The sequence below is a fragment of the Limanda limanda genome, chromosome 11 (assembly GCF_963576545.1).
Source record: "Limanda limanda chromosome 11, fLimLim1.1, whole genome shotgun sequence".
NCBI lineage: Eukaryota > Metazoa > Chordata > Actinopteri > Pleuronectiformes > Pleuronectidae > Limanda > Limanda limanda.
In genome coordinates this window covers 5,400,201-5,427,833 of record NC_083646.1, presented here as the reverse complement: position 1 = coordinate 5,427,833, position 27,633 = coordinate 5,400,201, and the positions used below count along the sequence as shown (strand labels likewise).

Below are 27,633 nucleotides of genomic sequence, written 5' to 3'. Positions count from 1 at the left end.
TAAAAAATTTATAAACAGGCAACCAGGGCTCTGTAACAGTCAGTGGGGGCGGGGGGGCAGCGTGTCTGTGGTCGGCGGTTGAAGGTCAAACTGAGTCAAACTGAGTCAAACTGGGTCAAACTGAGTCAAACTGAGTCAAACTGGGTCAAACTGGGTCAAACTGAGTCAAACTGGGTCAAACTGAGTCAAACTGAGTCAAACTGGGTCAAACTGGGTCAAACTGAGTCAAACTGGGTTAAACTGGGTCAAACTGGGTTAAACCGAGTCAAACTGAGTCAAACTGAGTCAAACTCACCTCAGGATCATTTTGATGATTTGATATTTTTTATCACCATATTAGACTGAAAACATCACTTCCTGTTTGGCCAATTTGACTTAAAAGTAAAAGCACAATTTCATTTTGTGCTTCATATTGAGTTGAATTTCAGAGCTTATATTTTGAAAAGTTGTGAACTTGGGTCTGAAGTTTGTGTCGGCTGCTGAACAGACCTCTGACTAAGTCGACATGTATTGTATGAAAAATAGCCTCAGTGGAATAAATCATTCAAACTCACATATAGACCACACACATGAACGGCAATAAAGACAATTTTGTTACATTTTAAGAAAAAACCTTCTATAAAAACTTCACTGCAGATAAACCTGGAAGGATGAGCACAACGTTCTCTGACTTCAAGCTGCAGCACACAAACAATAACAGAGTGGCATATATTATAGAACTGTTTGAGGAGGAGTCGAAACCACCAAGCGCTCTGACTCCAGGCTCCCTCCTCTGCACCTCCTCCTCCTGGTCTGACCCACCACAGGCTGCCTCCTCTGCACCTCCTCCTCCTGGTCTGACCCACCAGAGGCTCTTACTCCATGCTCCCTCCTCTGCACCTCCTCCTCCTGGCCTGACCCACCACAGGCTTGGACTCCAGGCTGCCTCCTCTGCACCTCCTCCTCTTTGTCTGACTCAACACAGGCTCTGACTCCAGGCTGACTCCTCTGCACCTCCTCCTCCTGGTCTGACCCACCACAGGCTCTTACTCCAGGCTGACTCCTCTGCACCTCCTCCTCCTGGTCTGACCCATCACAGGCTCTTACTCCATGCTCCCTCCTCTGCACCTCCTCCTCCTGGCCTGACCCACCACAGGCTTGGACTCCAGGCTGCCTCCTCTGCACCTCCTCCTCTTTGTCTGACTCAACACAGGCTCTGACTCCATGCTCCCTCTTCTGCACCTCCTCCTCCTGGTCTGACCCACCACAGGCTCTTACTCCATGCTCCCTCTTCTGCACCTCCTCCTCCTGGTCTGACCCACCACAGGCTCTTACTCCAGGCTGACTCCTCTGCACCTCCTCCTCCTGGTCTGACCCACCACAGGCTCTGACTCCAGGCTGCCTCCTCTGCACCTCCTCCTCCTGGCCTGACCCACCACAGGCTGCCTCCTCTGCACCTCCTCCTCCTGGTCTGACCCACCACAGGCTCTTACTCCAGGCTGCCTCCTCTGCACCTCCTCCTCCTGGTCTGACCCACCACAGGCTGGGACTCCAGGCTGCCTCCTCTGCACCTCCTCCTCCTGGCCTGACCCACCACAGGCTCTTACTCCAGGCTCCCTCCTCTGCACCTACTCCTCCTGGTCTGACCCACCACAGGCTCTGACTCCAGGCTCCCTCCTCTGCACCTCCTCCTCCTGGTCTGACCCACCACAGGCTGGGACTCCAGGCTCCCTCCTCTGCACCTCCTCCTCCTGGTCTGACCCACCACAGGCTCTTACTCCAGGCTGCCTCCTCTGCACCTCCTCCTGGTCTGACCCACCACAGGCTCTTACTCCATGCTCCCTCCTCTGCACCTCCTCCTCCTGGTCTGACCCACCACAGGCTGGGACTCCAGGCTGCCTCCTCTGCACCTCCTCCTGGTCTGACCCACCACAGACTGGGACTCCAGGCTCCCTCCTCCTGGTCTGACCCACCACAGACTCTTACTCCAGGCTGACTCCTCTGCACCTCCTCCTCCTGGTCTGACCCACCACAGGCTCTTACTCCAGGCTCCCTCCTCTGCAGCTCCTCCTCCTGGTCTGACCTACCACAGGCTCTGACTCCAGGCTCCCTCCTCTGCACCTCCTCCTGGTCTGACCCACCACAGGCTCTTACTCCATGCTCCCTCCTCTGCACCTCCTCCTCCTGGTCTGACCCACCACAGGCTGGGACTCCAGGCTGCCTCTTCTGCACCTCCTCCTGGTCTGACCCACCACAGACTGGGACTCCAGGCTCCCTCCTCTGCACCTCCTCCTCCTGGTCTGACCCACCACAGACTCTTACTCCAGGCTCCCTCCTCTGCACCTCCTCCTCCTGGTCTGACCCACCACAGGCTCTTACTCCAGGCTCCCTCCTCTGCAGCTCCTCCTCCTGGTCTGATCTACCACAGGCTCTGACTCCAGGCTCCCTCCTCTGCACCTCCTCCTCCTGGTCTGACCCACCACAGGCTGGGACTCCATGCTCCCTCTTCTGCACCTCCTCCTCCTGGTCTTACCCACCACAGGCTCTTACTCCAGGCTTCCTCCTCTGCACCTCCTCCTCCTGGTCTGACCCACCACAGGCTCTTACTCCAGGCTGCCTCCTCTGCACCTCCTCCTCCTGGTCTGACCCACCACAGACTCTTACTCCAGGCTCCCTCCTCTGCACCTCCTCCTCCTGGTCTGACCCACCACAGGCTCTTACTCCAGGCTCCCTCCTCTGCAGCTCCTCCTCCTGGTCTGACCTACCACAGGCTCTGACTCCAGGCTCCCTCCTCTGCACCTCCTCCTCCTGGTCTGACCCACCACAGGCTGGGACTCCATGCTCCCTCTTCTGCACCTCCTCCTCCTGGTCTTACCCACCACAGGCTCTTACTCCAGGCTTCCTCCTCTGCACCTCCTCCTCCTGGTCTGACCCACCACAGACTGGGACTCCAGGCTGACTCCTCTGCACCTCCTCCTCCTGGTCTGACCCACCACAGGCTCTGACTCCATGCTCCCTCCTCTGCACCTCCTCCTCCTGGTCTTACCCACCACAGGCTCTTACTCCAGGCTTCCTCCTCTGCACCTCCTCCTCCTGGTCTGACCCACCACAGACTGGGACTCCAGGCTGACTCCTCTGCACCTCCTCCTCCTGGTCTGACCCACCACAGACTGGGACTCCAGGCTGACTCCTCTGCACCTCCTCCTCCTGGTCTGACCCACCACAGGCTGGGACTTCAGGCTCCCTCCTCTGCACCTCCTCCCGCAGCAGCTTCACTTCCCTCTCACTTTGCTCCAACTTGCTCCCCAGCCTCCTGATCTCCAGCTCCTGCTCCTCCAGCCTCCTCTGGTACCCGAGCAGCATCCGGCTGCATGCGCCGCGCATCACCGCCACCACCTCCTCCACCGCCCCCCTGATTGAGCTCTCCACGGCCGCCTCCTCCTCCTCCTCCATCAGCAAACTTGGGGACAAACCCGGCGGGTTGTTGTGGCGGCTGCTGTCACTGCTCCTCATCGTCATGTCTGAGTGCACAGGAGGAAGGACTGTTAAAGAATGTCACAGAGAAATGAGCCACAGCTTGGGCTTGGAGTCCAGATGTTTGCAACTGTAACACACACACACACACACACATGCAAACACGCACACACATGCACGCACAGTGAGAGTCTGCTGATACACAGCTGCTCCTGTTTCGCTGCTTCTTCTCGGTGTTTTAAAGAGGTTGGTTAAAACAAAAAACAAAAACTGTTATGGTGCAATACCGCCACCAGCAGGTATGGAGTGTGAACCAGGATTTATAAAAGTCCAAATGAGAAAAACGTAGATTTGAAATAATACAAATAACTATGAATTAATAAATCCAATTATCATCATCAATTTGGCTGTCCTGAGGTAATGAAATACAATAAAAGTATGATATAAAAGATAACAAAGTGCAAACCTAAGTTTCAGAGCAGAGCCAACTTTTTATTTTTATTTACATCAATTTAACTTTGCAACATATATACAAGAACTGGTTGAGAACAAACAAAGTTTAATAGAGAAACATTCATGTGTTTGAATTGCTCTTTATTATGTACAGCACATCAGGAGCACCTGCTTCATCCCCTTTATTTTAAGAGCAGTGCCTTTTGCCCTCCCTGAAGAAAAACACTTGACACTTTCATCAACATTTCAATAATTGGAAGGTGGAGGACGACCCGGCAATTATCTAAAAGTATTTTTCTCAAGCCCAAAAAACCCAAACTAATCATCATCATGTCTTATCACGCCAGTTGTTTGTCTCCTTCAGGAGTCAAAGCTAATGGGACCAGTGGGCTCCCACAGAAGATGTGGGCGATGGTCTGGTGAGTCGACGCTGAGCATCGGTGTTGATTCCACACTTTTCAGGATGTCCCTACTTTTGCCCACTGTCATCCTTCCTCTATAAACCCTCGGCCCCCCGGACAAGATGTCAGATTTCATAGTTATCAGCTTCAATGTGGAAAGAATGCCCAACAAGTATAACTGGACATAAAATACAAACAAGGCAAATACAACATAGTTTGGCAAAATGCATAAAGGCCTGATTCTGACCCTCTCCTGAAATAACCAGCCGCTGTGATCCGTGCCACCAGGGAACAGGTTTTAACATTTCAAGCTCTCGTCCTCATGCTGTGGATCAGATGGAATATATGTGCTCTTCTTTCATCTGGACACTAAAACAGGAACCACACCCTCTGCTGTTTTGTTGAGGATGCAGTAATCTTTACAGTAACGTGGCGGCGAACTGGCCTCAACTGGGCTGTCTGGTAAACTGCACTCTGGGCTCGGGGTCAGGTCGTCGCAGCTGCAGCCAGAGTCAGTGCAGCTGCTCTCGAAGACGTCCTGAGGCGGCGGCAGCATCACTTCCCCTATGCTGCAACCCCAGACAGGGCCGGGGAGCCGAGTGTAAGAAGTGTCCCCTGCAGGATGGAAAGTGGTTACCGGCTGGGGCGCCACGGGCATCCCAGGTAAGCCCACGTAGGAGGTTGGACATTGAGGAAATATCAGTTGTGTCACTGCAGTGATGTGGACGTCCTGGTTCTCCTCTGGGTCCTTGGGTTCGGGTTTTGGTTCAACGGTCACACCATCGTTCATCAATATCTCGTCAGTTTTATACGGAAGTGCAAATTCACCTTGCGGTGAGAGCCATTCCTGTGAATACATGGACAGGAGGAATCATAAGGCTGGAAAGAGCTGCATGACTTATTTTACCAGCATAGTACATGGATCTTTAAAACAAATCTGGCATATTTAGGGGTTCAATATTTGCAGGTATGTATTCAACTGAATTCCATTCTAGCTGTTTGTGTTTGTGCCTTGATTGTTTCCCTTTATTAAATTATATCCTCATATGTAATTTTGTCAATCAATGTACTTCCACTGATAAACCAAAACAACTCCTGAGGTCTTGAACATATTGAATGCGGACGAGAGACGTCTGTGCAGCACTGTGTGTGTGTGTGTGTGTGTGTGTGTGGGGGGGGGGGGGGTCACCTTGAGGTTTCCTTCATGCTGCTGAAACAGAGGTTGAAAGAAAGGAGCGGGCGACGGCGTGTGGGACAGAGTTTTAATCTTCATTCTGTCAATCAAAGCAAATTATACAAATCATTATCCAGATCAGAGAGCATTGGTTATGATAGAGTTGAATTTTTTTTAAAGTGCACATAATTTACCTTGCAGCGGGGCTGTGGAACACAAATACCAGAACTCCCACAGCCACGCACACCGGGACCAGAAATTTGGTCAAAGTTATCATGATGTTTTCTTGTTCTGAGAGAGATTCAGGAAATAATTCAGCATTAGTGAGTCAGGGGTTACAGTGGAACTGACATTTAGGGGTTTTCATGGTTATTCCACAAAAGCAGTAGAGTGGGTTTTGGTCTTTGAGACTGACTCATGTCTTTCATACTATAGTAACTGTATATCTCAATATATGTAATAACTGAGATACACAATAACTCAGAGACTCACACATAAGTACAACACGAGAGGAAGCAGACTTCTGATGTTTATCAGTACATGTACATGCATCATTCATAGTCAGTGCCATGAAGACTAAAGAAATAGTATGATTTTACCTTCTTGCACTTTGTTTTTCCAGCATATCTGTGGACTCCATTCACTCCAATTGGCTTTAAAATCTCTCACATTCACCTGAGACCTCACTCGAGTGCAGTATGTAGCATGGGCTTCAAGTTGTATCCGTGGAATCGATACAAAGTTCTCACGGGTGGGAAGTTTCTGGGGAAACAATCAGAACGTTGATCTTACATCTGCAGCGAAACCCGGCTTCACAGTTTGTCTGTTTGTGACAGTGGATCTCTCACCTTGCTCTCACTGTTGGAAGATTTCTCGAGGAGGACTTCGTAGTCGAGGAAATCGCCAATGTGCCTATGGCCTTTATACATATTTTTCCAGGTGATGTTGAAAACCTCTGGTGTTTGTTGGACATCAACTTTATCCGGGGGTGTCAGCTGAACTGATCACAAACAGAGATCGAATCATATTTTCATATATAGAATTCTGTCTACTACGTACAGTACAAAGATACTACCTAACATGTGCTGTTGAGTATCTCTCCTGAATAATACTTGTCATAATCCTACAATGTGCTATTATCTCCGCAAGGAGTTTGTGTTTATGTCCATTGGTTTGTTTCTAAGCAGAATTACGCAAAAACTTCTAAACAGATTTCCAAATAATGCATGGAATTTGAAAGAAGAAATCCGGCATAGGGGACTAACATCTATGAGTGTGTGCACATTGACCTGGATCCAAATCCAGATGTGGATCTAATGGATTCAAAAATGGTTGAGTAGCTGAGATAATGTAGAGTCAGTTTATTTGTAGCTTCAATAGTTTTAAAACTATTTCCAAAGCAGCATTATGGATTTAGTGCAGAAGGTCTTTACATAGAAACATCTTTATTGTCATTATAACCAGGCACAATGAAATTGTAAGTGGCTTCTCTCTTCAAAGAAAGTTATATATATAAAAGTGTAAACATATAGAAAAGTATAAGCATGTAAATAAAAACTGTAAAAACAGTAGTAGCAGCAAGAACATTTTACATATATAACTATACATAGAACGAATATGACATATTTACAAATAAGCCTAGTGCAAAATGACAAAAAAAAGGCTTTCTGCATGTGTGTGTACATGTGCAAGTCCCCAGATATCAAATACTCACAACTGCATGCATGCACACACACACACGTGTCACACAAGGTCACAAAGTCACATACGGTCAGTGTGAAGTACAATAAAATCAACTCACTGTTTTTGTAAGGTATAAATCCCTCGATGAGTGAACGGCAGCCGGAGTCAGTACACAGTTGCACGTTGTACTGAGTACGAGAGCTAAAAATGACAGTGAGTACCTTGCAGACACAACTATAAGTGTGATTCTTGAAGATGAGTGGACAAGTGGAAATTTCATTGCCTCTCCTAAAATAAAAAATAAAAAACCTTATTAACATGTTTGGTTGTTACATGACGCATGAACACAAACATTAAGAATCCAACATCTTCATTAACTTATATGAATGTGGAAGAAGTGCAGTTACTTGATTTGTGTGAACTTCAGGCTGTAGGTGGTGTTGGCCGGTGCCACAGGATCATCAGTGATCTTCAACACGCATGAGATGTTTGTCCAGTAGGAACTCACACAGGAATATCTATCAACTACAAGTGAGGGAGAGAATATCATGTAGATTTGGACATAATTACCTATTCCCAGTGGTGGGATGTAACAAAGTACATTTACTTAGTTACTTCACTTTAATGCATTGAGAATTAGGCTACACTAATAATATTACCATGTTAATTTCAAGCGGGGAAGAATAAAGTTTCATAAAATGGAATAACTCAAGCACAGTGAGTTGAGTAACTGTGAGTAAACCCCCAACTGTGGGGTAGTAATATTTTTACTAGTAGTAATATTTGTACTACCCCACAGCCTGGGCTTTACTCATCATTTACTGAAGACGTGAATAACAACTTGACATTTCAACATTTCCCGTCTGCTCTGTGGTTTGAAGACCACGCAGGACGTAGGATCCAAGTGAAATTATATCTGCTGTGAGATGCCTTGTTTTATCATCTCTGTGTCCAGAGAGCTGAGCCTCACCTGTGAAGCAGCTGCTCACAGCGAGGATGCTGGAGCACCAGCACACGAACAGGAGCTGCGGACACTTCATGTCTCCATGGAGATGAGTACCACTCTGTCAGACAAGAGTAAAACATCACTTTGCAATTCATCTTGAGTTCTATGTGTGTCCATCTCTACTGGAATTCAACACATTTATCATTCCAGTCCACAGTAGCAAGAATCAAAGTCAAATAAAGTGAAATATAACAATTGATTAAGTTAATCTTCTAGAAAAAGACAAGAAAGTCGATATAGTTGTCATGATGGTAGAGAATGGAAACGTGCTGTTACCTGAGGGGCTGCCCTGGTGCTGCTGGTGGCTCTCACACTGAATGAGATGAACTGAGGTTCAATTTATTATCAGTTGCATCACAGGAAGTGAAACCTGTGATTTTTTTTTTTTTTTTTTTGTGTCATTTCTGGTTCATTTTTTCATGCTTTTCTACAGAATCATTTTTGTTGAAGTTAATAATTTATATATTTTGTCTGGAAGAACATGCATCAGCTTCTCTAATCATGATTCTTTCTTTTATTTTGACATCTGCAGGCACAGACTGAGCACACAGAGCACGAAGGAGAAGCAAACACCACAACACTCAAATCCAACTTAATATTTACATGGAATTTAAGACAGATAAAACAGAATTAGAATAATAGAGTGCAGATCTCTAATCTCTCTTAATCCACATCTGCACCAAACTGTAATGGATTCATTAAAAGCCCAGGTCTCACCCCTCCACCAAATTTAGTGGAAATTCATTCAAGCATTGTCCTGCTAATAACGAAAGCAACAAACCAACAAATTAGAATGGCGCTGATTAGATCTGATACAAGTGCAAAAGCCAAACAATTCCCTCAAATTCAATAAAGCTGAATTAAATTACACACTCATATCGGTTCCCTACAGATGCCTCATCAACAACCATGAATTACTCGAAGTAAAGGCAAAAACATCATAGTTTCATAAGTTTAGTCTTTTTAAATCTTTTGCCAGTTCCTGCACTTGCAACTTCACAGTTCATGTACCACACGAACAGAACATTTGGTGAAAAAGGAGAAATTATATTAAAAATACACCTGGGAAATAATCATTGTTTTGAGAGATGAGGGACATTGCTCAAAACAGGACGGGTGGTTGCAGTGATGACAGATAATGGTCATTTACAAGAACGCTATCACACATCTTGATAAGGCAGCAAGAAGAAGCCTGAGAACATGAAGAGACGGAAACAGAATGACAAAGATATTATGCACAAAGCATGAGTGCAGAGTTTTGATCCTGTGTTGCAATGTCTAAGAAGTCCGGAGGGTCCCATGCAAATAATTACAGATGCTCATTGCTTTGTTATGACCTATTGATGGACAGATGCATTGAATGAGCATTTGAGAAACTCACCGCAAGAGACATGAAGGGAAAGACCAGTTTCAAACCATATTTAAACACAAACAACGATTACAAAACGAGAGAAGCTGACTCTATGCACATCATACAAAGTGCAGGGTTCAACATTTCAAGATGAACTAACTAGAATCTTCTATTAATTCAACGTCCATGTTTTAAATGCACGACCCACAGAACTCCAAACTGTGTCTGTAAAAAGGGAAAAGTCACAGTCCTGCATAAACGTAGCAGGAAAGATTATCATCACTGTGTTTCTCGCAGTTCACAGTCTGAGTTGCTGGCGTCCTCCTGAATAATGTTACATATCATCCACTGCCTCACGTAGTTTGAATTTGAGTTTTTTTGCTCCTGAAACAAGTCGGAGTCCAGGTGCTCGGCCGTGTCCGAGGCCCCGGGGCTGCTGCACTCTGCGAAGCCGCTGTCGATGGTGTCCAGGTCCACCCGAGGGTAGCCGTCCTCCGACTGCTCGTTGGAGGTGAAGGAGTCCAGGGAAATCCTCTCCGGCTCGTTGAACTCAGCACGTGGCTGAAAGTGTATTTTCCCCACTTCTGATAACACGATGGACATTTTGTTTTCATGCTCTGGTGACATCGCGCCTTGTCTGTCCAGCTGAGGTCCTTCTGAATCGTACCCAGCATGCTCGCTGTCGACCTCTTCGAAGGAACCGAAGCTTTCTGCGTCTTGGAAGCTGGCGAGGGAGTTCACGGAGCTCTGCGACATGGCTTCCTCCTCGTACTCCTCTCCGGACAGGGTGACCGTGTGGATGGAGACGTGTCCAGCCGAGTGGCCGGTGCCCTGCGAGCTGCCGTCGCCGTGGAAGGGAAGCAGCAGGTTGCTCTGAGGCTGCAGCACGTGGAGGAAGTGGCCGCCATTACTGGCCTGGTTGACCTCTCTGAAGCTCTTCTTCTCCTCGCTCCGTTGAGGGACGTCGTAGTGCTTCTCGTTCATCAGCTGCACACGAGAGTCCATCCGCAGGTAATCGTACTCGCTGAATAACGGCTTCACCCACTCCTGCAACAGAGCAAATGGAAGACATGAACTCAGAGTCTATAGAACCACAGGCACTGTGCATGTCTAAAGGAATATAAAGAATGCAACATTCTGGGAAAGGTTCAGTTGTATAGATAATTGATGAATGGATGGATGAAGGTATAATGTGTTAATTAACAGGTGTGTGTGGGGGGGAAACAGGGGTTAAGTTAAGTTAACTGCGTGGGGGACAGGAAACTTCCAGGACGACTGAGGTGTTATTTTGTGATTTTATCACAAATGTTCCACTGCTCATCCAGAGTTGAAGAGCGGAGGCAGGATCTTAATGCATGACATTACCATAAGGGAAATAATACATGCAGTGTTAGCACCCATTATTCAAAATTATTATCCACCAACTCATTTTTGCACATACTGCAGGAAAGTATTGGCATTTTAACCACTTTCCATTAGATGTGAAGACTCATTGGAGTATGAGGAGCTGACATGAACATTTTCACGCTAAGCATATGTGATTTATAAGATACACTGCTGTGAATAACTGTGATCGCTTTACTTTGTTTCACTCTGGATGAGCAACTCTCCCACAAACACACACACACAGCTTCACAGCAGCTTATTAAGTGTGAATCTTCTGCAGCCACGTTTCGCCTACACGCAGAAAGGTGATGGCCAGATAAGCTTGAACCACACTCTCGATGCTCACGTCACCACTTCCTGACGGAAAAAAATCGACAGCATCACCGAGGCGTCTCTGGTGTGCTGAGGGAGAGACAGATAACGCAGGCTGCCGAGACCAAAGAGTCCTGCAAGAGCCTGGCACAGTTTATCGAGGTGATCCTGAAGATACCGTGTACAAAACACATAAAACGCCGGATGAGATAGTTCTGAAGAGCAAACAGGATTTGTACTCAAAGTGCAAACCTGCAGAAAAGCACCTGACGCTGAAGACGTGTTGTTCTTTCACTTGTTCAGATGTAAACTGACACATTTAAGTTATCATGAACTGTCATCAGTTGAAGTGTTTGATGACGGTGAGAATTCAGATGCCGCTATGAAAGAAAAACTCTGCAGCATCAGAATCAAATACATAAACTAAACTCCTTTGCAGCAGATTGTCTTTTGACCCCTTTTATTGGAAGTTTTTGATTTCTTAACGCTACCGTTGACCCCACATATGTTCTTCACGACTTCTATAATATCACGTGTTTTACATCGTTCACATATGCTTTTCTTGCACAAGCCACAATTAAACTAATATAACTACATATTAGTTTTATAGTTTGCATTTCACGCTGTGATCTCTTGTCTCCGCAATGTTTTCGTTTACACCGTCATATTTTGCTCCTATATATTGTGTTATTGTGTTAGCATATAACCGTGTGTTTTTATAGTTTTAAATACGCTGACTTTGATCTCTACTGTATTTCAGCATATTTCTACTTCTTCCCCTTCCACAACATTGAATGTTCTCAGGGGTATTTGCCGTAGTAGCACCCTCTGCTGGGAAATCTTTGTAACTGCAGAAAACTCCCCCACTGAAGGTGTTGGGTTTACTTGAGCTGAGCTGTCAGTAGTTTTTAAAGAATACCTCAATAACTGTAAACTCTACGAGTATACTGTATTATTATTAAAACTAATACTAGATTTATTTAGTGCTAGATGTATTTATTGCTCTTTATTTTCAGCTTAATCCCGATATAAATGTCCACATCACAGGTTTAGGATAAGTAGGATTCAACTGGTAACATTGGAATTATACAGTAAACTCTCAACCCTTGATGATAAACAATTTAAGTCTTTTGCCTTTGAATCTTCGACCCTGAGAACATGATCTAGTTTCAGCTGCTTAAAATCCAATACCTGTTTGTAGGTTGACACTCAGGTGGTTTATTTTTTAGGGGCAAAGTTCAATGTGACTATTTTTAGGCTGTTTTGACATTTAAGCCTGTTTCAGTAATCGTCTGTTTGGGTGTCGAACCGAGGGAAGATCATATATCAGGGGAAATAAACCAATGGTGGAAAAAAACATCATCGTAATCTGTGGCCGTATCAAATGATAACAGTCTTATTTTAGGTCTGAAACGATGACACATAAAAGACAGGGGAAGTTTCCACTGTGCTGTCATATAAAAAGATCCAACCACAGAGAAACCTCTTGAAGCCCCTGCACAAGGCGTCACTCTCAGCATCAGAGCCCTCACATGTGCTGAGGGGAAAGTCCCTGGAGACTTTGTTCAGGCCATATGTGCTGACAAGTCCCGGCAGCGACACCTGCTGGGCCGCTTTGAAAATTACACTCAACTGAGTTTATTTCACTTTCTTTCCTCGGCTGTGCCTCAGGAGGCAGAGCGGGTGGTCCTCTAACCACAGGGTCGCCGGTTTGAACCCCATCTACACCTTAAAGGATGCTGAGGCGTCCCTGGGCAAGAAGACTGAAACCCAGACGACTTTGCCGGCAGTGTAGGAGGGATGTACGATAGAGAAAGTGCTTGTGGAGTGTATGAATGTATCTGAATTGGTGGATGTGAGTGTTCATCAACCGTAGAAAAGTATAAATACAGATCATCGACCGTTACCTTGAAGTTTCCTCCGTGGTCGTGGTACAGAGGCTCGAAAAACAGGTTTGCTCTCGGGATGAACGTCACCACCTTGAGTCTTTTCGTCAAAAACCTGAAACAGACACCAAAAGATTTCAGAGGAAGGAAGCAAATAGACAAATGACATTTATTATTTAACTCAAAGGTGCAAAGGCTAAAGGCTGAAGCTTGATAAATCATAACCAGTCATTCTGATACTGCAAACAGACATTAATGTGAGCTGCTATGCACTGAAGCCAGAGACAGTCACATCTTAGACTAAAAATGATTCAGCTTTAAATGTTTTATGACTCAGTATATAATAATAATAAACCTTTGAGTGATTCAGGGTGTGAATCACAGGAGAAGTAACGTTTATTCTTGTTTAATCATCAGAATTTTACCATTTCCCCCCTATTTCTATGATTTCACAGCAGTTTTATGTGAAAATATGAACGTATGTCGCACTTTGTTTGCTTGGAACATGAGTCAGAATTGGCAGCGCTATATGATGCCACTGTGTCAATTCTGTGTTCATCTGCAGTGAGCGTTTCATTTCTGACTCAAGTGTCATAGGTCAGACGTCTGTATGAGGTGCAAATATCTTAATACAGTGGGAAACGATGTTGATTTGAAGACACTCTGACATTATTTGCTGTAAGAACATTGAATAATTTAGGAGTATATTGAGTATATCGAGAATATTGTGGAAATATGTTTCATATTTAAACATCTGGTGTTTTAAAAACAGCAGGGGGCATTTAAGGTCGTCAACAATAATCTCAGTACAATATGATTTCTCTCTGACTTCAGAATAATGTTTTACCAAGTGAAATCAATCTATTGCATAGACAGCACCACCACCATGATGGGAAATTTCACCTTTTACACCTTTATCGCTCTTTCGTTCTTTGCTTCTGAGGTGAAACAACAATATAAAACACCTCAATGCAGTAAAATGCAAAAACAACATCCCCACAAACTGAAACTTTCAAAATGGACCACGTTGCATTTGCTGCTACGAGTAACGATATTTGTTTTTAAAAAGAATCATAAAGTGATGCACTGAACCAAAGCAACGTTGGAAATCGTTATGGCTCAAAGAAGATCGCATCTCATGATATGTGAGTTCTTCTTCTTCTTGTAATTGGGTTTGCTCTCGGTGGTGTTCTCAGTTCTCTGACACTGCTCTGCATGACTTCCTATGTCTTTTAGCCAGAGCCGTGCAAAGTGCACATACGATGCTGCCGTGGTTTGTCTACTTGTGGGAGGTGATGCCCGGAAAGTGTCGATCGAAGTTGTGAGAAGAACTCATGCTAATCGTTTACAGGAAAACAAAGTGCTGGTGATCTCGAGGCTCAGCCTGCTTTCACTCTGCAGTTATTTATATGTACAATTGATTTAGATTCAGTGATGTGCAAGTTTAAAAGGAAATTAAACGTTAACCACAATTTACATCTTCTACTTTTCCAAATGTAATGATATCTGCAGGTTTCTACAAGTAGTAGTTGCAGGACTCATAGAAGTATTTCAAGATGGAATATGATTGATTGAATATATAGAAATGAAGTTGTTGTGCTTATGTGTGATGTTTTAATGTGATAAACTTCACTATATTTGAGAAATAAGGAAACATGGGCCACTGCATTTTTGGAAAGCAACTTCAGAAGTTATTAAAGGAGACCTATTCTTGACAATTTTAATTTGGGTTATTACTTAAAAAAGGGTTTTCATGCCCGAATGTTCAGAAATCCCTTTCCTCAAACTGTCCATTGCTGCTGCTTCTCTTCTTAGCCTCTTTTTAATCTGAAGCAAAACTTTCACATAAACATAAAAACCTATTTAACACACCAGAGGAAAGCGAATGTCTCCTCTAAGGTTCTGAAGGGGCCAACATACAACACAGAGAGAAACACAAAGTCACCCCAGTGTGTACAATACTCACAGTTTCTTGAAATACCACAAAAAGATGCAGAAGACAGGAATGATGGGGAGGAGAAATAGCCACGAATATCCATTCATCCCTGCACATGTACAGAAAGAAAACGGAGTCAAATAATGAAATGATTTGGATAAAGTTGATGATGTGATTGTTTCCAGGTGGATTTAGTTCTTTCACCTTCGTCCTCCACAGGATCTTCTTCTGTCCTCCAGTCCACGGCAGCGCTCCACTCGCTCCACGGACCCTGTTTGAAGTAGTTAGGGCACATTTGGGCCTGAACATCCACCGTGTAGTTGACCCCCGGCTGTAGTTCGCTGTGGGACAACGGGAAGTACTGTCGGTCCAAGGGTCCAATGGAATGAACCGGAGCCTGTCAGGAAGATGGCATGGGAGTTGTCAGGGGAGAAACTTGAACATTCAACGTCCTGCAACAGCATCGTTTCACCTTCTGTTTGTGATTTCTGACCTTTGACGGGTGTTTGCTCTCTCTTATGCGCAGCCAGTACCGGAGACAGTCGTTCTGGTTTTGGTTGTGGTGGGCCCAGGAGATGTTGTAGTATCCGTCAGTGTTCGTCACTCGAACGCCGGAAGGAGGCTGAGGTTTCACTGTGAAATTGAAAATGCACGCACGCCAATAAGAGAAGATATTTTTAGCTTTTGCCTGAATACTGGGGCTCAAGTAGGCGGGGGGGGGGTGTTTGCTACCTGCTCCTATCTCCACGAGAGCTCGCTAGAACAAAGATCAAAAAACTGGGGTTCTTCGCCGAACTCTGTCCTCGTCTCAGGTCCGGATCAGGGGGCAGATCCAGGATTCATTTTTTCAACTTTCAAATTTTTCAAGACTTTCCATGATTTCTCAAGAGAATAATTCATGGTTCTTGATGAAAACAATTGCAATAATGTGCAGCTGTAAATCAAATTGTGGATCTAGTGAATTTAAATCTGGTTTCTTAAGGGGGATGTTGGGCCTTGGTGGAGGTATGTGCCAATCTAGCGCTGGTCTGATTTTATCTATAGGCTGTGGTATGATTTTATTCTTGACAAGTATCTAAATGTGTGAAAATAAATAGAAACTAACATCGAACTTCTTAGAAATCCTCTTTACTCATATATTTTGCCACTAAACACGTCATAAGTGATGCAACGCAGAGGCGGTTGTCTCTCTGACCTTTTGCAATGTCCGTGTTGTCTTCTTATCTGTTCAGTACGTGACGGAATGAAAACGCTACATCACGTTTTTAAATCTAACTTACCCACTTTACTCAGATCCCAGCTAGATGACTGAGTCTCCTTCGTTAGTTCCTGATCCCCCTGGTGGCTGGCAGTCGCGGTGCAGTTGGTCCCGACGCTTGCGACATCATCGAGACCCTCGGGGCTCATCACGCACCAGGACCGAGGCCATTTGATTTCACAGCTGTCGCTAACAACTTCGTTTTCGTCGCCACTGCAACAGAAAAACTCTGTGTTACAATCCGTGGGGGACAGAGAGTAAACCATGCAAGGCAGGAGCATTCATTATTGATTCATCTGTCAATTCCCCAATGAATTAAACCTTGGTCTATGAGCAAGAAAGTCAGAAAATTGTGATGGATTCAGATTATTTCCAGCTTTATATCATGACATATAAGTAGAGCCAAAAACATCAAATCATTTTTGAGGAAGGTAGGAAACAGAAAACATTTAACACATTGCTTGAGAAATAACCAACGTGAATATTTAAGTGACTGGAATGATGCTCGTTAAAGTTCATAGCTCCGCCAAGACCCCTTGAATTCAATCAGGCTGCACCGAATAACACACACTGATAGATATCAGTACCCTGCATGGGCCTGATCCTGGATCCGCCCACTGATCCGGATCCACACCAAAGTTGAAAGGGTTCTTCCCTGAACCATAGACCACATCCTATTCGTGTAATCTTGCTTAACAACAAGCAAACCAACCAACAAACGTTCAGGGGTGAAAACATAACCTCTTTGGCAGCGGGAACAAAAGCTATTAGTTTAGTTCATTGCTGTAATTTAGAAACAGTGTGACCATTATAAAGTTTGTCCAGCAGGGAACAGGAAGTGTTGTTGTTACTAATAAAATGTCCTGAAAGGTCGGTACATGTCTGAGTCATAATCCAAAAGTCAAATTCAAGGAATCCCCCAAAAAGTTTGTTTCTAGTCATATACTGTGTTTATGAAAAACACAGTCGACGACACAAATTTCAAAAAATTTAAAAAGCTAAATCAGTCCGACCCTAAGGCTGAAACCATTGATAATAAACATGAGATCAGTTTTACACGATCACATAAGTGAAGAGTATTAATATTAAAAACAGCTTCACTGTGAAGGTCAAACTTCTCTTCAGCATCTTGCTGTGTTTTCCTGAGATAAACAAAGCCATTTTAAATCAACTTGACTGTTTCCAGAGCCCTTTGAGTTACAGGTAGGATCATAAAGCCACACACAGGAAATACACATCAACATTAAAGATAGATGGAGATCTGTAACCTGTACTGGCAGCTGACTTGCAGTAGAATGGGATATGTGGTTATTCCTGAACAGGAGCAATTCAGTGACACTTCATAGTCCGTCGAGCAGGTGACGTTACCCAAAGACGTGACTGGAACAAAAATGAAAATGAAGGGAACAGTCAGCTGGTGAGGTTTAAAAAACAACGACATTCATACACACGTTAATTAATCAGTAACCAAGAGAAACAACAAGTTAAGAAAACAAATATTTAGGCGAAACTTGGCCAAAGGTTCGACATCGAGACAAACACACACAGCAAGGCACGAGAGTGAAATACTGAGCTAAACTGAAGAGCTTCCATTAAGAATGCAGATCAATAGATTAAATAGAATTGGATAAGTCAACTTACCACAGTGGATCAGCAATGCGATTTCCCACAGTAACAATAAAGAAACAGCTCTCAGCGCCATGGGGACGACCCGGTGTTACCAGCCGCTTCCACGAGAGGAACCACAGCAGCTGAAACTGTACATATTAATATCTGTTATAAAATAATCAGTGGTTAAAAAAAAAAAGAAAAGAGCTAAACACCTTATCGAATGGACAAAATATTAAAATATATAAGATTAGCATTAACAGGTATATGTTAACACATTCATTAACGAGCATACACTTTAGCAAGTCAGAATTTCTAAAGGTGTCAAAACAAACTTTTTCTAATAGTTTTGATCACTTCTCTCTCTCTCTAAAAGCTGCAATCTTACCCGTTCTTATTTATCAAAATGAAAAACTCTGCCCCTGAGCTGCCTGAGTCACGGCTGCTGCGTGTGTGAGAGCGTTTAGCGGAACAGGGTTCAGCGTGTGTCACAGCGAAGGCGTCAGCGGCGTGACTAAGGATGTGGTTTCAGCCCCTTTGAGTGGCGTCTGTGTGGATGCTGCTTTCCACCACATCCACTCTGCTGCTATGAATATGCAACACTTAGCAGCAACAGGAAGCTGAAATTCAAGTCAAAATAAAAATAATTCTGTTGTTTGCAACAAATAAAAAACAAACAAACAATGATTTGACTTTGTTTTGAGGAAATGATGAATTGAACTTTAAACAGCCTCTTCCACCTTTCAGACTAAACGTATAACTATTGATGTACAACAGGATAAAACACTCACAGCAGGATCCAGTGAGTTTAATGAGACCTTTCAAAAGACCCTTGTCACACTAAGCGCACTCGGCTTATTGGGGGTTTTCTTTCTGAAAGTTCCAGCCCAGAGCACATGTGTTAGAAGCAGAATGAGTCACTCGGTGCCTGTGCAGCCCCTCAGCCCTCAGCTTTAATAACGCAATAACTCCAAATGTGATTAACTCTGAGTGTTTAGAGACAGATGTTCACATTAAGAACCAGGAGCTGAACCAAAAGAGTCCAAACTCGAGTGATGCATAAACTACGTTAGAGCACAAAAGATGTTTTTACATTATACTTCAGTAAGGGGGGCTGTGGGGATGCAAATCATTGTGTAGGTGTGTGAATGTGTGTGTTTAATGTCACGGTACTGATGTGTGTCAGAGCTAAAGGCCATTCTGCCTCACAGACCCACACAGACTTCACACCTGTTGCACTTGGTTTGCTCTACGTGACAAAAGAGCAGCTTTGATATCGTACTTTCAGGGGCCACTGCAAACGTCTAATGAGATCCAGTGCAACAGCTCAGCCATAAATATCCAAGACAGTCGATGCCAGAGAGATATGAATCTAACCACACGTCTACTTAAATGTTCTGTTCACCTCGTTTACCAACATGAAAGGGGAAGAATATATTTAATTTCAATACCAGAATAGCAGGGCGTCCGTCTCCGTAAAGACCAAACAGCTTCAAATTAGATGAGCTGCACCAATTTGCACAGACTCATAGAGAAAGTAACAGTTCCCTAAATCTTTTACATCAGGCTCCACGAATTATTCTCTGGGAAATTGATGAAAAATGTTCTCTGACCGATAATGCATCCGTCCACCAGTTGTTTGGTTGGTTCTGTGTCATCTTGCTAAACAAACAAACAATCGGACGAAGCCTTCTTTGCAGAGGTTAATAAATCAGAGAGAAATGAATCTGACCTTATGTTTACTCCTGAGGTTTTAGTTTGCAGTGAACTGAGGCTTGTTTGTAACTCTGTTCACCTCATTTACCAACATGAGGAAGAAGGTTTCATGTCAGTATAATGTTGCCGTGACCTCTGTGACAAAAACCTGATTTAACGTCTCTCAGAAACTTATCACAAGCTGAACACTGCAGGTTAATGCAGAGCTGTTGAATTAATTTGCATTATGTGGGTGTAAAAAGGGGCCAGGGAGTATATACACTATATGTACAGTTTTATATACAGTGAATTACCTTTGTGAAGCTGCTCAGTTGCTTTTGAGCAAGGCAGTGTGATCAGAACTGGAGTCGGACCCTGGGTGCTGCAGTGAGGCTGTTGAATTGAAGAGGAGAAATTTCACCATGAGGATTTACAGAACTGTAAAAGTGTGATAGAAATAAACATATCTGTGAAGGTGAATTTAACTTTATTTAAAGTGGTTTCTGGTTCTTTAAACGCACTGTTCACTTTAACCTGTAATTTAACGTTTCACTTTTAACCTGCATTCAACCCTTAGTGCAGATTTCACCCGGGCCTCCTGCTCGTTATATTAAATCGAGCAGAATCAATGTTTTATAGAACTAGCACCCACCCCCTCCTCACCCAGATCACAACAATAAAACAGGAATTGGGGAAGCACAATCGCAAGTCTCATAAATTTGCAATGTGAAAACACAGAGTTGATAAAGATAAAACAGTAAAATCCTTAAGAGAGAAATGAGTCAAACCAGAAATATAGTATGAAAGTGATAACAATTCTGAGATAATATGCAAGTTGATGCAATTGATAAATAAAATAGAACAAAAGGATTCATCTGTAAAAGAATCTCAGACGTGTAAATAAATGTACAGAAGAAATTCTCTTTCGAGGAATAAAAATTCCACGAAAGAGGATAAGAAGACGCCTCTGACGCGCGTGCAAAGTTGTCGTGCACAAGATCAAACTGATATTGTGGTAGTATAGCGGATGACGCTAGCCTGAGAGTTTATCTACCTTGGTTCCTCAGAATGTGCCCACGACATCCTCCACGTCTCAGCAGCCGGACAGTTTCCACAGGTCCACGGTGCTGGAGCTGAAGCTGCAGAGAGTGAGGGAAGTGTTGGTGTTTCAGGAGAGAAGCGGGCGAGGGAAGTAGCTGCAGATCAACAGCTGATCAACAACCTCTTTGTATAAACTGCACGTTAAACAGAAAAAACGATTCCGCCTCCAGATACTTGGAAATGTTACTCAACCGGTCAGATGGTCACTTCTTAATATCACAGCTTCATAACGAAAGAATGACCTTTCAAATCACTGTCATGTGCAGTTGTTCCCCGGCTGCTCTGCATCCACAGCAGACTGAGATCATGCTGAAGTCAGGAGACGTGAGAAATCATCTTCCTGATATAGAGCTGATTGTCTGTGTCATTCTTCCCTTTATTCCATGGATGATACATCATCACCGATGTAGCTTATTTCCATCTTCATGCATAATATTTGGCAAAATGGCGGGGGGGTTACATATGATTTATTTAGTTATTTACATAAAACAACGTAACTTAAAGTGACGTTACATTCAGAATAACATTAACATTAGGGAGGAGGAGTTATGTTTGCATGTCTATTTTCGAGGTATTTTTTTTCCTTCTTTGCATTTCATGGACACAAACATATTTAATTTACACAGATACTTCTCAAATACAGCTGATGTTAAATTCACTTTCAAATGAGACTTTCAGTGCAGTGGGGGGGTTATCGGGGGTGTTTCCCTTTTAGCTTATATTTCTAGGGGAGAATTTATGGGTAAAATCCAGGTCCCCTGAGATAATATCAGTTCAACTACCAGTATTACTACCTAGGCTTCAAAGGAAGAACAGCTGAATACCAGTGTAATAACACACACACACACACACACACACACACACACACACACACACAAACACACACATACATGAGGAGACCTAATTTCACTAACGGTAACAGAGGCTGAATTTATCCAAGAAGATCTCCACGGGGAACTCCACCACGACGCTCATTCAGTTTTCACATTGAGTCTAATCTCAAGGTCGGATTCAAAGATCAATCAAAGTAAACTTCTGTTCTAATCTTTACCAAGAAATGAACCAAAAGTGAAAGTCCCGTCTCAACTGTGGTGGAATGACCACGCACCAGGTTTGTCATAGAGTCATAAAGTCAGCTGGACACATCACAAGCTCTGAAACACTGTGTTGGCAGAAGTCACATGTTTGTACCGATGGATAAAATCTACAATCATCATTCTGTCCTGAAATGCCTTCAGTATATTTGAATCTAATTTGTATTCCAAAGTCTTTTTGAGATAGAAAACATAGAGAAATTATTAAATTGATAAAGTTTTGAGCTTTAAAATGATTTGAATCGAAGAAAAAGTTGAACAGTGACTGAACCTTGAGATGATGTGAAACGATCCTCTCTCTTCATCAGTGACGAGTGACGAAGACTCCACGTGGTGAAGAGCAACACAGGTAGAGCTCATCAGAGGCAGGTGATCACTGAGGGACACACACACACACACACACAGGAAGTGAAGCAGTGTGAGAAAACATGCAAGTACAAAATAAAACAGGAAGTACAAATGTTACGAAATGATTTGCATTTTAAGTGTATTCATATACGTGTGTAACAACATTTTACTACTTACAATTCCAGGCCACAGAGGAATCAGTGACCTCTTGACTGACGCGTTTCTGGCTCACACTCGAGGAAGTGATCCCTTATAGAGGATGTATATAATGGCGGCACACTGATGGAAACGGATCAAATCCTTATGTTGCAGCCCGTTTAACACCAATCAACAAAAAGGAACCATAATAGAAACAATAAATATGGAATGGAATATATGAAAATAAAATATGTTACTGATGAAAATGCATTTGAGCAGGGCACTGGATCCCAATGTGGTCGAGTGGAGCAGCTTAAAAGGCCACGACTAGAGGAATATGCAAGGAGAATAAGTTAAAAATAAAGTTTGATTTCGGGAAGAGTCTCTTATGGTGGGGGTCATAAGGGGAAGTGGTGTCATATATAACACAATGGTTTAAGTTGATTCTCGTCTTGCAGCGAGTGAAACCTCCTCCCGGTACTTGCTGTTCCTCTCTTTAACAGAACTATAAGAAGAGAAAGCACAACAGAGTCTGTGGTGTTTGTACTGGTGGAGTCATCAGGACTCCTCCACTTCCCCCCCGAAACCAGTGCACCTCAAATCCACTGTTTTCACTTTACATCTCCCACTGCTACTAAACCTCCAGGGTTCAATCAGTCAAAACGCGCTTCTTTTTTCTACAGATAAATAATCATGATAGATACAATAATATATATTTTTTACATTTATACGTAGCGTAGATAAGTAGCTGTTTCATTTCTTCAACATCTGTATTATTACAAGCCCCGAAAAAGTCTGTGGTCTTAAAAGGTCTCAATTTATTCAAACCTGCAGATTAAAATATAGTTTAAATTTTAAATATTTTTTAACTCCTGCATCCTAATTCATCCAATAATGAATTGTGTTCCGGTCTTGATGAAACCTATAAATTAAATATACATAATAAAACTCTCTCTAAGCTTAATTTCTGTGAGAGGTTCCACTGCAGATGATTTCAGTGAGGCGCAGTAGACGAATACCGCCACTGGAGGGCAGTATAGATAGTTTGGCTTCACATAAAGCAAAGATCCTCCCTGTATTAGAGAGACTGTTTAATTTATTCAGTATAAACATAATCCATCGTCGCTTTCTACTGTTTTTATTCTGTTGTATTTCATCAATCAACTCAGCATCTGTGTTTCTATCAGTGCATGTTTGTCACTATGAGACAGATTCCTGTAGCTTTGCTGTTCTTGGCACGATGCAGAGCAGAAAATGTCCTTTTAATAACAGGACACTAAACAATGACTTCCTCAGGCGCTTCAGGCTGCATGTTTATTCTAATCAATCTATTTCAACTCAAGGACATTGTGAGAATGCTGCTTGTTTTTTAGGTTATCTTTGAGTTTGAGCATTAGTTTGTTTCATTTGCCCATTTCCCTTAATTCATAAGCTCTGTATTTAACTTAGAGTAAGATTTGTATCCCGATAAACAAGGACAGCTGCAGTGTGACTTCCACAAAGACTTTACTTTGAAACCTTGACTTATAGAAAACTATACACTATAATATCCCTCAGTAGAGCACATACATACCTCCTAACATTAAATCACGCCGCGTCAGATTTCACACGCTCCTGAATATCCGTCCCTTATATGAGTCTGATTTTCTCATCAAGGTCTCTGGACTTTTTATTAAGAAATTCCCCAAAATTTCTCAAAACCTCCCAATCTGCATCCTCCCACCTGGTTTCAAGGTCATCCTTAGTTTTTGCATAATCCTGCTGATAAATGCAGATGAAAACACTTGATAGGTCTGATGCACATAAGAAAATGTAACAATAATCATGATTCAAGAAACTTTAATAAAATACAAAAGCACTGACAATGCATTGGTAGACAAATTGTAAAAACATCATACATTGATAGGGAATGTTTACTCACTGAGAAACTACAGATTTTCTACATCCTGACTCACTCTCTTCCACTTTAACAGGGTCCACATTCAAACTGCACTCTATTCCAAACGTTGTTAGTGTCTCTTGTGAATAAAGATCCAGAAGTATTGTCAAGTACGTGATGTGAGAATGTGCGTTATTGTTATAAGTCTATTTATCTCTGTTACCTCACACTGGTTTCCCACCGGGGTGCACGTTTCGAAGGTGGGCTTCCGATTCACGACAGACCAGAGCCAACAAGTGGCTTCTTGCCCGAATGTGTTGTCATGTGCTTTCTGTACGAATTGGAAAATCGGAAATCTTTCCCACATGGTTTACAGGAAAAGGGTTTCTCTCCCGTGTGGATTCTCATATGCAATTTGAGTTGAGCTCTGCTACTTAAAGTCTTTCCACAAGTTGCACAAGGGTCCAGCTTCTTAGCCGAGTGAGTTCTCATGTGATACTGCAAACCGCCCGTGGAGGTGAAACTCTTCTCACACGTTTTGCAGGAGAACGGTCTCTCGTTCGCGTGAGTTTTAACGTGAACCCGCCAGCTTCCTTGGAATCGGAAGTTTCTCCCGCATATCTTGCAACAAAAGGGGTTTTCTCCCGTGTGCGTTCGTGTGTGGATCTTCAAGCTGCTGCGCCACGCAAAACTTCTCTTACACGTTTTGCAAGAGAAAGGCTTCTCGCCCGTGTGCGCTCTCATGTGGAACTCCACGCTTTTCTTGTGTTTGAACAGTTTCCCACATGTTTTGCAGGAGAACGGCTGCTCGTCTGTGTGGACTTTGGCGTGTTTTATCAATCGTGATTTCCATTTAAAGACTTTGCCACACGTGTCGCACTTGAAATCATTTTTATGGTTGAAGATAATCGAGGAAATCTTCGACACGGTGAGGTCGTGGTTTTGCCTTTCGCTCTTCGCCCGCCTCTCGAGGACGTGACGCTTCTTATCTGAAGTTGATCTTGAGTTTTCACGCGTGCTTTGATTGAGATCTTGGCTCTGGGCTGCAGGAGAGTCCAGAGGGAGGAGCTGGTCCTGGTTTGGTTCTGGTTCCCTGAGGGGTCTCTCCTCGGAAGTAGGATTCAACAAGACCTTGTCCTGATCATGCTCCTTGTTCGAAACAAGCTGCAAGTTCTCCTCATCCTCCTCCAGCTTCAGAACAAGCTGCTCTCCTTCCGCACTGGAGCAGATCTCCTCCTGGTCCTCTTTCACCTGTGGAGGCTCTGGGTCCTCCTGGTCCAGACTCTGGCTCCTCTCGTCCTGGTCCAGACTCTGGCTCCTCTCGTCCTGGTCCAGACTCAGGCTCCTCTCCTCCTGGTCCAGACTCTGGCTCCTCTCCTCCTGGTCCAGACTCCTCTCCTCCTGGTCTAGACTCTGGCTCCTCTCCTCCTGGTCCTCTTTCACCTGCAGAGGCTCTGGCTCCTCCTGGTCCAGACTCCGGCTCCTCTCCTCCTGGTCCAGAATCTGACTCCTCTCCTCCTGCTCCTCTTTCACCTGTGGAGGCTCTGGCTCCTCCTGGTCCAGACTCCTCTCCTCCTGTTCCTCTTTCACCTGTGGAGGCTGTGGCCCCTCCTGGTCCAGACTCTGGCTCCTCTCCTCCTGGTCCAGACTCCTCTCCTCCTGTTCCTCTTTCACCTGTGGAGGCTCTGGCTCCTCCTGGTCCAGACTCTGGCTCCTCTCCTCCTGGTCTAGACTCCTCTCCTCCTGGTCCAGACTCTGGCTCCTCTCCTCCTGGTACAGACTCCTCTCCTCCTGTTCCTCTTTTACCTGCGGATGTTCTGGCCCCTCCTGGTCCAGACTCTGGCTCCTCACCTCCTGGTCTAGACTCATCTCCTCCTGGTCCAGACTCATCTCCTCCTGGTCTAGACTCCTCCCCTCCTGGTCCAGACTCTGGCTCCTCTCCTCCTGGTCTAGACTCATCTCCTCCTGGTCCAGACTCATCTCCTCCTGGTCTAGACTCCTCTCCTCCTGGTCCAGACTCCTCTCCTCCTCAGAGACCTGCTCCTCCTGCTGTGGGAGCTCTACAGGAGACAGAACACGTGTTTAAAACTCACATACAAGTTTTGGAATGCACGTCTGGTGTTTTGTTTCCTGTCCTGGCTCCTGCGGACCTGTTCTGTGCAGCTTGACTTCCGGGTTCCAGATGACGTCCAACAACCTGCGCTGACGGTGGATCTCCCCCTCGTACTTTGCGAGGGTGGTCTCGCAGACCCCCAGTATCTCCGCGGCAGCAACGATGAGTCTCTCACTGATGAACTGTCTCAGACCCTGGACTGTCTCTGTGGACGCGTCCATTCTGGAGACACCAGCTAGCTAACTAGGTAACTAGCTAACTAGCTAACTTCACCGGGAGCTTAGCAAAAGACAGGTACTTACCAGCACTACGTTAAAGTAACTAGTGTAGTTTACCGCTGCCGAAGGTAACGAGACCATGACTGTCTTTAAAAACAAGGATCTAAAGGAGTTTAGCCAAGTTAGCATCTTCTTCTGCTAGCTGTTACCATGGCAGTGGAACTACAGTTCTCCTTCTGCATTTATAATGGACGTTTCTGTGCGCACTACCGCCACCTGCTGGATTGGAGTGTGTGATGAGTTCAGCACTAAAACATTAAATTCTCCCCAAAGCTCTTGAACTATATTTATTATAAATATAATAATAATAATAATAATAATAATAATAATAATAATAATAATAATAATACTATATAGTACTGTCTTTATTTATAACTTTAAGGAAGTTTGTTCCATAGAGTGGATGTGGTCTCCTCTGGTCCTCAGCCTCAACCTGTGGAATCGGGTTTGCGCTGAAGACATGTGTGTTGTCCAAAGACGTGAAATCTACCTCAGAGGAATTCCAGAACGGGTCTTAAAAGTCAGCGATAAACTCTACAATCAATTCTGGAAGTCACAGGAAGCCATTGAAGAGAAGCTAAACTCAGTGTGCGAGTAAAGATCCGGCTCCCGATCCGGATTTGAAATTGAACAGGTTTTTTCCTGATCCATTCCTCATCCTTCCACCAAGTGCTGTGGAAACCTGCTCAGTTCTTTCTGTGTAATCTTACTTACAAACAAACAAACACACAAAAAAAACAAACAGGGGTTAAAACCATAACCTCACTGGCGGTAATACCATTGAAGAAAATGTATATATTTTCCATTGCCGATAATGATAATACTTGCAAATAATGCAGCAGAGGTCATGATAACTACTCGTTGGCACGAAGAAGAAAGAAACATGAATAATAAAGAGTGAAAAAACTGTTACAACATGTATGTTTGTGACCTTTTGAGAGTTTTGTGTGTGTGTTCCTGGGGGCATGTGTGTGTGTGTATATGTGTGGTGTTTGAGGTGTGTATGTGTGTGTGTGTTGCTCTTTTTAGTGGAGGTGGCTGAAACAGCCCTCCTCAGGTTGGGGGGGGTGTTCTCTCCCT

At 44.0% G+C, this 27,633-nt stretch overlaps 3 protein-coding genes across 3 annotated transcripts; all 3 read right to left on the bottom strand.

Moving 5' to 3' along the window:
* Positions 1-3,975: 3,975 nt before the first annotated feature.
* Positions 3,976-6,543, bottom strand: il21r.2 (interleukin 21 receptor, tandem duplicate 2). Its single transcript, XM_061081771.1, has 5 exons — positions 6,330-6,543; positions 6,081-6,243; positions 5,676-5,772; positions 5,497-5,581; positions 3,976-5,154 (listed from the first exon to the last, which is right to left on the bottom strand). Exons 1-5 carry the CDS (start codon positions 6,408-6,410, stop codon positions 4,666-4,668), a joined length of 915 nt encoding a protein of 304 aa, XP_060937754.1. The 5' UTR covers positions 6,411-6,543; the 3' UTR covers positions 3,976-4,665.
* Positions 6,544-8,669: 2,126 nt separating this feature from the next.
* On the bottom strand, positions 8,670-18,378 carry il21r.1 (interleukin 21 receptor, tandem duplicate 1). Its single transcript, XM_061080613.1, has 9 exons — positions 18,296-18,378; positions 17,941-18,056; positions 17,568-17,679; positions 16,322-16,512; positions 15,535-15,674; positions 15,246-15,438; positions 15,072-15,150; positions 13,127-13,220; positions 8,670-10,568 (listed from the first exon to the last, which is right to left on the bottom strand). The coding sequence occupies exons 2-9, from the start codon at positions 17,999-18,001 to the stop codon at positions 9,801-9,803; spliced, it is 1,638 nt and encodes a 545-aa protein (XP_060936596.1). The 5' UTR covers positions 18,002-18,056; positions 18,296-18,378; the 3' UTR covers positions 8,670-9,800.
* A 1,552-nt stretch (positions 18,379-19,930) lies between these two features.
* LOC133013854 (zinc finger and SCAN domain-containing protein 12-like) lies at positions 19,931-26,496 on the bottom strand. Its single transcript, XM_061080944.1, has 5 exons — positions 26,313-26,496; positions 25,969-26,222; positions 25,606-25,752; positions 24,864-25,512; positions 19,931-19,995 (listed from the first exon to the last, which is right to left on the bottom strand). Exons 1-5 carry the CDS (start codon positions 26,494-26,496, stop codon positions 19,931-19,933), a joined length of 1,299 nt encoding a protein of 432 aa, XP_060936927.1.
* Between the last annotated feature and the right edge of the window lie 1,137 nt (positions 26,497-27,633).

Bases quoted from the DNA above. Each gene is read 5' to 3' on its own strand.
- LOC133013854 (XM_061080944.1), bottom strand. From the start codon at position 26,496: ATGGACGCGTCCACAGAGACAGTCCAGGGTCTGAGACAGTTCATCAGT. The intron at 26,223-26,312 runs GTCCGCAGGAGC...TGTCTCCTGTAG, and splicing joins AGTCAAGCTGCACAGAACAG to AGCTCCCACAGCAGGAGGAG. The intron at 25,513-25,605 runs GTGAAAGAGGAC...CTGGACCAGGAG, and splicing joins AGGAGCCAGAGCCTCTGCAG to GAGAGGAGCCTGAGTCTGGA.
- il21r.2 (XM_061081771.1), bottom strand. From the start codon at position 6,410: ATGTATAAAGGCCATAGGCACATTGGCGATTTCCTCGACTACGAAGTC. The intron at 5,773-6,080 runs GTAAAATCATAC...AATCTCTCTCAG, and splicing joins GAAAAACAAAGTGCAAGAAG to AACAAGAAAACATCATGATA. The intron at 5,582-5,675 runs GTAAATTATGTG...TTTGATTGACAG, and splicing joins TTCCACAGCCCCGCTGCAAG to AATGAAGATTAAAACTCTGT.
- il21r.1 (XM_061080613.1), bottom strand. From the start codon at position 18,001: ATGGCGCTGAGAGCTGTTTCTTTATTGTTACTGTGGGAAATCGCATTG. The intron at 17,680-17,940 runs GTAAGTTGACTT...TTTTTGTTCCAG, and splicing joins CGCATTGCTGATCCACTGTG to TCACGTCTTTGGGTAACGTC. The intron at 15,675-16,321 runs GTAAGTTAGATT...TCAATTTCACAG, and splicing joins CTGGGATCTGAGTAAAGTGG to TGAAACCTCAGCCTCCTTCC.